The sequence below is a fragment of the Aulostomus chinensis genome, chromosome 5 (assembly GCF_037954235.1).
Source record: "Aulostomus chinensis isolate RoL2024-O1b breed Wild chromosome 5, RoL_Achi_v1.0, whole genome shotgun sequence".
Classification (NCBI taxonomy): domain Eukaryota; kingdom Metazoa; phylum Chordata; class Actinopteri; order Syngnathiformes; family Aulostomidae; genus Aulostomus; species Aulostomus chinensis.
Window position 1 is genome coordinate 23,615,768 of NC_141324.1, and position 12,105 is coordinate 23,627,872.

Consider the following 12,105-nt stretch of genomic DNA (forward strand, 5'->3'; position numbering starts at 1 on the left):
ATTCCAGACAGGGATTGTGTGTGTGTGTGTGTGTGTGTGTGTGTGTGTGTGTGTGTGTGTGTGTGTGTGTGTGTGTGTGTGTGTGTGTGTGTGTGAGTGTGTGAGTGATTGATTGGAGGAGATCATAGGCTGGCACCCCCATCGTGTTCGCAGGATTGGTCCGCCTCCTGCAGCCGCCGACACTGCAAGCGCCTCCTCTCATAAACCTCAGCGGAGCGCAGCAGCGGTTTCCATTACTTCCAGGACGAGAGGCAGGAGGCTCACTGTTGCGAACTTTGTGTGCGACCTATGGCAAACATCTAGCAGGTAAGTGTTGGGCTAAGGAAGAAAAAAAAAGTTTCAGTTCTTCTTGTTGCTTCTCTCTCAAACATCTGGTGCAAAGGAATCATCATTTCGGGATATTATTGTTTTATCGCGCAGCCTCTCTCTCTCTCTCTCTCTCTCTCTCTCTCTCTCTCTCTCTCTGTCTCGGCTCTTATCTGCTGTGAGTCTTATCAAACGGTTATCTCTTTTGCTGTGAAGACATATTGCGTTTTGTTTCCTATCTGTTTTGTGTGTGTGTGTGAGAAAGAGAGAGAGAGAGAGAGAGAGAGAGAGAGAGAGAGAGAGTGGGAGGACAGGGGTTTGACACGGATGGATCCAGCGCCCCTTAAGAGCGCTTGATGCGAGTATGGCAGCCGCAGTGGCTTGTTTTATTGGAGATGGACATCATGGATGATAGGAGCTTGTTATTCTTTGTTTTATTCATATCAGCCGCGTGTTGAGGATGAAAATGGGCAGCGGGTTGGGTGGGTTTGCAATTTTTGGGATATATTTTTTAATCCGTTTCTCTAAATTCTTCGTTACAGGGTAGAAGACTCCCTGACCATTTTTAGTAACCCTACGGTGTATGGAAAGTGCTCCTGGATGGACCTGGGCGATAACAGCTGGTCCATGGTTAAGCGAGAAGTATCCAGCAGCCCAGGGTCACCGGCTGAACAGACCTACCTGCCCGGTGACAGCCGGAGGAGTGACGGCCACACTCCGGATGAGCTGAGGACTTCGGCGCCTCCGAGCGACCTTGACGCACTGGGGCACCGCTGCTCCGACAGCAGATCTTTACACTCCTACGTTCACTTCGGACACCATAACAACACCCTCACCACCTCCGAGGACATTCCGCTCTTTACGGATTTAGACCAAGGCAGCAAGCTCGTCCTCTCCAGCGGAGCGCACAAGGCGAGCTTGCTGGTGGACCCGTCCGACATGTACCAAACCCTGGCCATCGCCGCAGCCCAGAGCCAGACTGGATATGATTCCTCCTCTGGTGGTTATATGCACTCCAACCCCAACTCCCCCGTCTACGTGCCCAGCTCCCGGGTGGGGTCCATGATACCCAGCCTCTCTTATCTGCAAGCCAGTGGCTCTGCACAGCCCAGCCACGCCGTCTCCAGCCACACGGTATGGTCTCAGCCCACCCCAGAGAGCCCTTCATACAGCGCCGGGAGCCCGCACACCTCCAGCCGCTTCCACTATCCTCCCAGTCCGCCCATGAATAACGGCACGCCCCGGGACATTGGCTACAGTAACACACTGAATGTGAGCAGCAGAGACCAGTACGGCCTGTCTCGGCCCATCAGCGGGGCCTACCCGAGCCCCTACTCCCCCTATGTTGCACCGCAGCTGTCTCAGCTGTCCTCGCCTTGGACCGGGGGGCCTTTTGATAACACCATGCTGCACACCTTGCAGAGCAGAGGGGCGCCCTTGATCCGGGGACCGAACGGAGGTAAGAATCCCTCTTGAGGACATACAGATGGAACAGTTTATAATCCCAATCTGTTGAAGGAAGATTCAAGGGGGAAAAAATCCTCTAAACAAACATCCTCCCAGTGTTCAGGGCTATTTTTGTCACACTGGTTTTCCTATTTTCTCCAGAACTAAAAACAAATATAAATTACCACAAATGTCAATGTAAGAAGGCTACCGCGAAAATTCTTTTGCAGTTATAGGGCCTGAGACCCTTTGTTGTTGTTTTTTATAATTCTACTGTTGCTGGATTAGGCCGCGTGTCAGCATGAACATCGCGGCCCACTTGAGTGCGTAAGGCCTCAATGTGTCAGATGAATCCTAACATATCTATTTATGTAAAATCTACAGGTTTGTCTTTACAGTTATACAATTTTATCACAAAAGACTAAGATACTGGCTTTTATAGGAGAATCAGACCATCGTGGCCCCTAACCTGTGCATTTGATTCAATGAACTTTATGTCAAATATCAAAAACTAGCAGCTCCTTGAAATCGAACAAACAAATAAGGTTTTTCTGTTTTTCTGTTGTTTTATTTCAATCTTTTTGGTTTCAGTGTCTGACATCCTGGACGACATGGGCGAGAGCCGCGAGTGCGTCAACTGTGGTTCCATCTCCACGCCGCTCTGGAGGCGCGATGGCACCGGACACTTTCTCTGTAACGCCTGCGGCCTCTACAGCAAAATGAACGGGCTCAGCCGGCCATTAATTAAACCACAGAAACGCACGGTGAGCAGCCAGGGGACCACTTAACCGCTCCATTTCCTGCCTAATGATTTCAGACGCCGGCTGGAGGTTATCGCTGATGATAGACACAGGGAGCCTCAGGTCACACACAATAGGCGTAGTTCATATTTGATTTATTTATTTATTTTAAAAAGGAGTATTAATTGTATTATAATGTTTGTGATTAAATCCCACAAAATGTGCAGGGATTTATTCATTTATTTTAGACATCTCCTAACTTTTATGTTCAGTTATTTAGCCCTATGATAAGTAATATAAACAAATTCGTGTTGTATCAATCAAAAGTCAAGTTGGTCTGTTAGAAGAAATATGGTCTAAATTAAATTTAGAGGCTACATAATTGACCAAAACACGTCAGGAGAAGAAGACACTTTTTTTTGGAAACTCCCTCACTCACATAAAGCTTTTACGCAAATCTTTTGGTGCCATACGTTCTCTAGTACGCACAGCTTTTATTCTGAAATCAAAGTTACGTCACGCATGACTTTATTAAAAATCCCACACCTCAATAAGGCAGTGTGCGGTTATATTCCAAATAAACTGATATACTAATAAAGCTGATTTTATTAGAAAATATGACGTGGGTGCGGCTCGCGTTTTAATACGTTTTAACGTCACGTGACTCCGCTGATGCGCGGATATCACCCAGCGCGTTGATGTGGTTTGATTATAACATTTTAATGTCGTGTTCCCGTCACCAGTCGACCTCCAGGAGAATCGGCCTGTCCTGCGCCAACTGTCAAACCAGCACCACCACTTTGTGGCGCAGAAACGCGGAGGGAGAGCCGGTGTGTAACGCATGTGGTCTCTACACAAAACTACACGGGGTGAGTCAGGTTTTTCTTTTTTTTTCTTTTTTAAGATATTTAATTGAAGTGGTTTTTTTATTTTTATTTTGAATAAAAAGGAAGCACCTCTAATCATCTGCACTCACAAATACCCTGCAGGTACCTCGGCCACTCGCCATGAAGAAAGAGGGAATCCAGACAAGGAAAAGAAAACCAAAAACACTGAATAAAACAAAGGGGTCCTCTGGTGGGTTGTTGTGAATTATCAGCTATTATCAAACTGCTGCCTTTTCAAATATGATTTATAATCGTGATGATGTATTCATTTATTTTTAATAGGAAATAACAACTCTGTCTCCATGACTCCTACATCCACCTCTTCGTCCAATTCTGAGGACTGCTCAAAACACAGTTCACCCTCTGCACAGGTGTCAGGGGTGAGTTACAACGTGTCCTCCTCTCTGTTTCAGCAGATAAAACGTATGTTCAGATTTGTTCGCCATCAAAATCAAATTGTGGTTATGAGAAATTCCAAAATATATATTCAAAATTCCCACATTTTTGCAATTTTTGTGTTTGGTACAGCAGATGACATGAAGTGTGACTGGTTCCTTCCGCTGTTTTTAAAAGAGGGATGCAAGATATACCAGCATTCATATCAGCATTGGCCATTTTTGATAAAGCAGTATCAGGTCTTTAACTGATGACATGGGAATATAGAACATTTTAATTTGTCAAACTGACGACGTTCACGTGTTTTTTTTTTAGTATTTGCAAAATGTCACTGTCGTATAAACTTGTTTTCATACAGATCATAGCAACATCTTTAAGTATCAGCTATCAGCCATAACAGCAAAATTAGTATCGATCGTTTCTCAGTTGACTGTGTCTCCATACATGTGTAGTAGGAGTGTTATCACACCCACAATCCAAACATTAATCACACGCCAAATAAGGCTAAACTGTAGTTGTTGGTAGCTGTGGACTCATCCTCTGTCCTGTCCTGCTACAGGTCAGTTCATCCGTGCTGTCCAGCTCGGGGGAGGGAACAGGCTCTGGGTCAGTGGTCAAGTACCCGGGACAGGATGGCCTGTACACCAGTCTGTCCCAGCCACCAGACGTAGCTTCAGTGAGGGGTGAACCCTGGTGCCCCATGGCTTTAGCTTGAAGATCTTTGAGAGGACAACGTTCACTGGATCCTCCGTCTGGATGTAGTGTGGAAGTATTGGAAGGCGGTGTTTGATTCTTTCCTCACAGCTGATGCGAAATGAGGGCGAGATGACCCTCAGTCACACTGCAAGCTTCAACCGAGCGTGGAATATCTGGTTTCCAGATTGGTGCGGGGGATCTAGTTTCCTTAAGAAAACAAAGGGAAACTCCTGGAACGAGGCCGGATGATCAATCAGGTGGCCGGGCTGTGGAGGGTTTCTGGACCTGCCGTGCACTCAATATCGCTCCCATCCATGGCACAGAACCAGATACCGGTTCTTAAACCCATCTTGTACATAATGGATTTCCTCTCCACTCTGATTGGATACCATCAAATATTCTTAACGGACATTTAGATTTTTTTTTTTTTTCTGTCCACAACTGGAATCATGCCACAAGTGCCAAGAAAAACTTTTATGAATCAAAAGAAAAAAAATATTTATAAATCTTCCATTGTTGAAAACATGGCTATGATTGTTAATAAAGATATCAATATAGAGTAGAAGTTAAACCATTCTGACGTCTTCTTTTGTATTTTGTTCTTTTAAAGTGTTTTTTTTTTTTTAGTCATCCAGTAGTGTTGAATCTGCACGTTTCCCACTGAGAGCTCTTACTGTATTTGACGGAAACTAGTTTGGTTTAAACAGGGTATCGAGGACTGTGTCATCCAGTGTTATTGTTTAATTATTTACAAGAAATGCAAATAATCAGACTAAACTTTCCACAGGAGCATTGTGGGTAGCGTTAAGGTACTATTCTTGAAGCGATGGTGGCTTGTTTGAATGAAACTCACCAGGCTGTTTGAGGGCCTTTACTGACCTTTATGTTACGACTTCTTCTTGTTTTACACTAAAACTTTACCAGAGTGAAGGGTGAGGGAACTTCTGAACAAATCCGTGCTATTTTCATGAATCTGACCGACCTACGAGAGGATTAAAGTCAACATAAGAGGCCGGTAGACCAACAATACTGAAGTAATAAACCTGGATATAAAAGAGGAACATAATTAATATTCCAGTGTAATTTTCATGGTCACAACACAAAGCCACGTTGATGAAATAATCCCAATTCACTGTAGCATGAAATTCCAGTTTCAGTGTTCTGGATGGAATCTTAAATCCCATTTCAGAGAAACCTCGAGGAGGATCTGATGTTGTGAAACTTTGTTAATGCTTCTCTAGCTCAGTTCATCCAAACAGCTATCATCTGGACTTATTTATTTTATTTTATTTTTTTTAAATATCATGTTTATTTTAGTTTGACATTTTTTGGCTACAATTTTTTTTTTTAAATTTAAATTCAATCCAATAAATTTTGTTTTGATGGATTAGTCGCCCTGTGTTTTACGGAAGGATTTTGAAGATGTGGAGCAGATGTTTTTTTGGAGACTAATAATATTACTGAGACTGAACAAATCTCTTTCTTCCCTCTGTTATTTTTTTTTTTCATGTCTGAGGGAAACATGAAAATATAAATCACTACCAGCTAATTAAATGAGGGAGATATTCTCAAATTTTTAAACTAAAATGTTTTCAAACATCTCAAATGCTAAAATTTATACATTACGATTCAATCCTCCGTATATTTTCTGGGTGGTTTGCGACCAAACTCTGCCTTTGTTTTTAATTAAAACAAACCCTTGATTCTTTCTTTAAGAGTTTTCTTTTCTACTGCAGGCCCCCGAAGGCTGAAAGCGCAATCCACTTTCCTGTGTCCTCTTGAACCAGCAGCTCAAAGTACCTGTCACACTGTTTACTGTACTTAGGCGAATATGGTCTCTGAGTAATACCACATGAAAAGATTTTAGAGATCTATGTCTTGGCTTAGCATTATCTGTCTGCTCTTTGCTATATTGATTTATTTGAGTTTATTGAGTGTTGAGGAATGTGCTACACTGCACAACAGTTTGGAGGTGAACATTGTTATTGGAGTTTTGTATAAAAAATCGTATGTTTTGACTCGTGATCGGAAAAGTAGACTGCTGTAAGTGTCAGCCAAACTTCAGCGATAGTTTGGATGTAAATGTCAGATGTTGGGCTTGTGTTCGTTTGCTGCTGCCTGTTATATAAAAAGCCAGTTTGACGCAGAGACCACCAGGCCGAAGTCCTTGAGTTTCCAAGCAGATAAATGACAATGCCCCCTTTAGATATGTAAATTCAAACTGGTGTTGAACTCAAATTGCGTGCAAATATTTATAGGTTCCTGAATTTATGAGGTGGTCCTACCTTGCCACTGTCTGACTGGTATCCATGGTGCTGTGAGGGAGGAAATACAAACATAACATCTCAGAAATCCTCCCTGCTTGCACCCTCAGCTGAATAGATGTTGGCTGAGCGGAGGGTCACATCAACAAGCACATTCACACATAGTGATGTAAGCCGCAACAGCTATTATCTGGAAGAGTGAAGCAGAGAGTGCTGGTTAATGATGTTTGTGGCACTGCTTTTTTAGGGTGGTGTGGGAAAGAAGGTGAACGAAATCTGGAAAAAAAAATGGACAGAAGCGATAGAAGTCCTGTGACAGCCAGAGAAAGAGGGCGCGTACGGAGACCTTGATGGCAGTGCAGGGTTGAAAGTCCTTGCAAAGTAAACAGCGCTGACTAGCCCAGCAGTAGACTACAGGCCACAGGGCTGTTAGGGCACGGGGCAGCAGCACAGTATAGCCTGGTGGCTCCCTTAGGAGATGCCCGTTGATCTTTCCATATTGCTTTCAAAGGAGAACACCGCTGGCCCTGCCCCCGGAAGAGATTGGATCTCTGACTCAGCCCTTTTGGGTTTCCTCAACAGACATGGGGGCACATTCTGGCAGAAAAAATAAAAAGCATGATAGCTGCAGTGCTTGTGGAGTCTTTTTTTTTTTTTATTAGAGGTACAAAAAAACTGATGGAAAGAATAAACTTTCTTTGATTTATTTGGCAGAATCGTAGCCAAACTGCTCACATCCACAGAGATCTTTGTCCTTTTAGATCTTTAGAAAATATATCCAGAAACCTAGAGGATTAGACAATAGCTCTTCCTCCACCCGGTCATAAACTCTCACCACCTGAATCACAGGAAGTTTGGTAGATGAGGGTAAAGTTCAATTCGAAAAAAGTCATGATGTCAAACACAACTCCCTTAATTCCAACAGTAAAACATCTGCATTAATATCATATAATATATACAACTCAAATAACAAGTCAGCAGCATGGTGATGGCATCACTAAATATAGCCATGTTCCAGAAGGAGTGTGTTCAAGGAAAGTTCAGGTGAAAATATCAGCGGTGGACAGCAGCAAATCAGGCTTGCTCAAGAACACAGTTTTGAGGTACTTGTGCTTTACTTGAATATTTCAATTTTATGCTACTTGTGAGTTTTGCTACATTTTAGAAGGGAACATATTATTTTCCGATCCACTATTTTTAGACATCTATAATTTCGCAATCATTTTCAGACTGATGTTTTATACAATACTTAAAAATACAGCGAGCTTTTTTTTTTAAATAAAACACTTTGTTAAAAACTTTAATTGGATTTTGCTGAAAGAGCAGGCTAACACTTATGCGCTCTGCAAATATCCCTTCCTGCACCACTAGGTGGCACTACAAAACATATATCATGCTTCTGTACGCCTCATGACGACAATACAGAGTAATTTGGATTTAATCAATTTGTATTTACTGCATCAGGCTTACTTCCTGTAATCACTAGGTGGCGCTATGACTAGATGTCTCCAGGCTGGGACTCTCATCAGACATGCCAAGTTTGGAAAAGATGAGACCATGTGGAATCAGATGCAACGATTTCCTGTTCTATGGCAAAAAATATTGGTATCGGCCACATTGCCACAGTAACATCGCTTCATTAAATTGAGTTTTTACAACTAAATTTGAGAGGGGTTTTGTTGTCCCTGGAGGCTCGGTGGTGCAGTGGTCAGCACTGTCGCCTCACAGCAAGAGGGTTCTGGGTTTGAGCCCCGGCTCCAGCGCAGGATCTCTCTGTGTGAGTCTCCATGTTCTCCCTGTTCCTGCGTGGGTTCTCTCTGGTACTCCAGCTTCCTCCCACAGTCCAAAGACATCAAGAGGGGACGAGGCTGATTGATACTCTAAATTGTCTGTAGGTGTGACTGTGAGTGTGAATGGTTGTCTGTCTCTATGTGTTGGCCCTGTGATGGACTGGTGACCTGTCCAGGGTGAACCCTGCCTCTCGCCCGAAAGCCACTGGGATAGGCTCCACCCCCCGCGACCCTCAACAGGATAAGTGGTAGAAAATGGATGGATGGATGGTTTTGTTGACCCACTAGGAGTAGTACATCCAAGTGTTAAAGAAACCATGTGATTTCCTGTTGTCCCCAGGCAGCGCTACGGCTATTCTGCCCGATGGATTCTTACCCCACCATGCTTGGTAAAAATGATTGCAGTCTTTGCAAAATCTCTCAGAAAGACAAAAAAACAGCAGACAAAACATCATCGAAATGACGATCCCTTTGGTGAAAGTGATGAAAATAATAAATGAGGTCAATATGATAAGATGCTAGTGACGTGCAGCAATACCCTCCACCACACCAAACCCGCCACTCGACATTGGCATCTTCTGTTAACTTCCACGTTTTGTTTCTGTTTTGTTTTTTTTTACCTGCAATAACGAAGTAAGAGGTACAATTTAACGATCAAATCAGCCCCTGCTAGCTCTGTTACCATTTAATGCAGAACGTGTTTAATGACCAAGCCCTCGCTACCTTAAAAGAGGATCTGGGCTTTGAAACTCAGCTGCTAAATCATGTAACTGGTTGAAGTATTTTCTGCTGTCGCGATCCAAGGAGTACTCTGAGATTCCTGGGAGTTCAGAGCAAGGTTACGACTGTCTCTCCTCTCCGATTAGCCCAACAGTCAGCCTTGTGTCCAAGGCGTTTTGTATTAAGTTCGGCAGTCTTGTGTATGGGAAACTAAGCTCGCCGCCAAATGCAATACTTCCCGCAGTATTTCTGTCAGAACCCTGGCCTTTAAAAACAAAACACAGTGAAATCACAGCAGGCATGTTTTAATCAATTAAACATATGTCAACAAGCAATATGCTGATCACCGTCTGGACAAGGAGAACAAATTCTCTCCTGGTGATGTATGATCAGATATCCATTATGACTGTGAAGGAACTGGGCTCCATTAAAATTTGAAAAGAGATGAGTAATATAATTACTGTTTGTGACAATAGCTGTTATAAGTATTTTGTGGGTTTTTTTTTGCAGTTTGTCACTACCTCCTCTATGTGGATGGGGAAAAACGAAGACTGTGCGTCAGAGGAGGCTGTTTGACTTTGTTTGTGCGTCTGCATTTGACTTGGATGGGGAAGCGCGTCAAAACCATGCCTTCCTGACTGCTATCGGGGTTTCGCTCAAAGTTTCCAGCCCTCCAAAGAATCTGCGCACAGTCATAGCATTAGGACCTTGAGTCAACTACAGCTATGATGTTTGAAGGACTTTATCAGCCCCTCCTTGGCTTGTTTTTACCCAGAATGCAACGTGGCGTCTCAGACCAGAAGACCCGCGCTCTCTCACAGTGAGGTATGCTTGTGTAAACACCGTTTGGCCTACTGAAGTTTTGAAATGTAATAAATTTTCATCCAGAGCTCAAGATAGCAGTAGAGACACATAGTAAAAACGAGGGGATAGATTGTGGGATGCGGCGCCTGACAGAAGAGTCCAGTGAGGCTCCTCTTTCTGCCGATTGGACGGCGCTCCATTTGGGACCTTCCTGATAACCAGCTCACCATCTAAAATAAATAACAGGCTGACGCATGGCAGGCTCCCAAACAGAGGTACAGCTGTTTACTACAATCCCACCAATCACTGTCAATCTGGGAGTATATTACCAGGACAGTTTAGAGGACTGAAAAAAGCTAGCACTGGTCCGTCCTTACTTGTAGGACCACTTTCAACCTCAAGATATGATAACGAGCCACTGCAGCGCAATTTCCACCCTATGGAGGAAACTAACTCTCTTCAGTCACTAACTCAATCAATCACTCAGTCACACTATTCGTGTGATGCTTTTCACCAAAGGGACTTCAGGAAAGTGAGGAAATTCAAGCTAAAGTAAATAATCAGGTATTTCCTCTGCTGGGGGAACAGGTCCAGTGTCAGTTCACAAACCAACTTTTTTTTTCTTTTGGTCTTTTATTTATTTTTTATTCTTTTTCCACATACTACAATATTCATTGTTTTCTTCAACGGCTGTCATGTCATGTGATCCAATGACTAGACTGAATAATATCAAACGGAAATCAACTGGCAAATTGCGAGCTTTGTGTTCTGGCTCAAGCTAAAAGCTGATTTACGCTTGTCTGACTGCTCGCTGAAATGCCAGTTAGGAGCATGGCTTCACTACGGCTACAAGTGCCTATACTTTAGCCTATGCAATGGGATTTGGTACAAAAATAAGATGGCTTTACGAAGTTAGTATTACCGTCTTACAGTAAGACTGGACACCTCAACTTTCTGGTAATATGTTGCCCTCCCTATTGGTTTGGAGTGTGTGGCACTAGCTGTTTTTATTTTTACAAATTTCACCAAACAGTGGTTTACTCGCATTTTATTTCCTATAGTTGCTGATTCTACCGGTCACCATGATTATGTAGCATTCATCTTATCAGGTATCAAGACAAAGCTGTGGGGCATCTTTAACAGGTCCTTTCCTGAACCAAAATAAACCCAAATCTATATTAAGCTGCAGTTGTACGACAGTAACAAGCTGCATTGAGTCCTATGTGAACCCAGTGACTGCAGCATAACAACAGAGCTGCTTCCTTGTGTTCCCCTGACCAGGCAGACCCTTTGGCTGAGCCAACCAATTAATTATAGACTTGACTTTAAAACTTCCTGTTTTTTCCCTCTTTAATTAAGCCAATCTGCCCTGTTGCTCTAAAGAGAGGAAATACCTCAAAATAGGACCAAATTTCAGCACATTCAATTATTTTGTACCCAGGACAGATTGCATCAGTTCAGTTAATGTACACACCAACACTGTTTGATCGAAGGGAAATTATGTCTGTCATTTCTTCCTGCTTTGCCCCGAAAAATGTGGGAATTGTGAGGCGAGTCGGTGCCCGAGGTGGGCATAGCCAGCTCATGGATTAGCAACTACGTGCCCTCAGTCAGGCCCATCCAACATCAATCACTCCTGGAGATGTTTATTATTACACTCATGCAGTCACTTATTCTGAGGAGCGTAAAAAAATTCCCTGATTTATGCCTCCTCTGTTACCCTTTCCTGTCCTCATTTATGAAAACAAAATTCCAGTGAATTCCTGCAGCAGTTATGAGGTCAATCTTTCTCTTACACTGCACTATTCAATACATAGGAGCACGCAGAGTTGTTATGCTGTTTGGTGCAGCTTTGCTGTTGCTGTCTCCACGCGAGCTGATTAAGAGAGCCTGCACATGAAAGTGTAAACTGACCTTGACAGCAGGAACACTTCACGTCTCCTTCTCCTTTTTTTTTTTCCAGTTGCACTCAATCTACAGTCAGTGTTCATGCGAGAGCACCCAGTCAACCAGTCCCACTGTTATCATTAATGCACCACGCTTGTTGAATACCTGC

The 12,105-nt window shown here is 43.3% G+C and overlaps 1 protein-coding gene across 1 annotated transcript; it reads left to right on the plus strand.

Annotated features, from left to right (window-relative positions):
• The first annotated feature begins 245 nt into the window (after positions 1-245).
• gata6 (GATA binding protein 6) lies at positions 246-5,045 on the plus strand. Its single transcript, XM_086204021.1, has 7 exons — positions 246-306; positions 849-1,765; positions 2,344-2,516; positions 3,236-3,361; positions 3,482-3,569; positions 3,662-3,759; positions 4,335-5,045. The coding sequence occupies exons 2-7, from the start codon at positions 907-909 to the stop codon at positions 4,488-4,490; spliced, it is 1,500 nt and encodes a 499-aa protein (XP_086060147.1). The 5' UTR covers positions 246-306; positions 849-906; the 3' UTR covers positions 4,491-5,045.
• Positions 5,046-12,105: the final 7,060 nt, after the last annotated feature.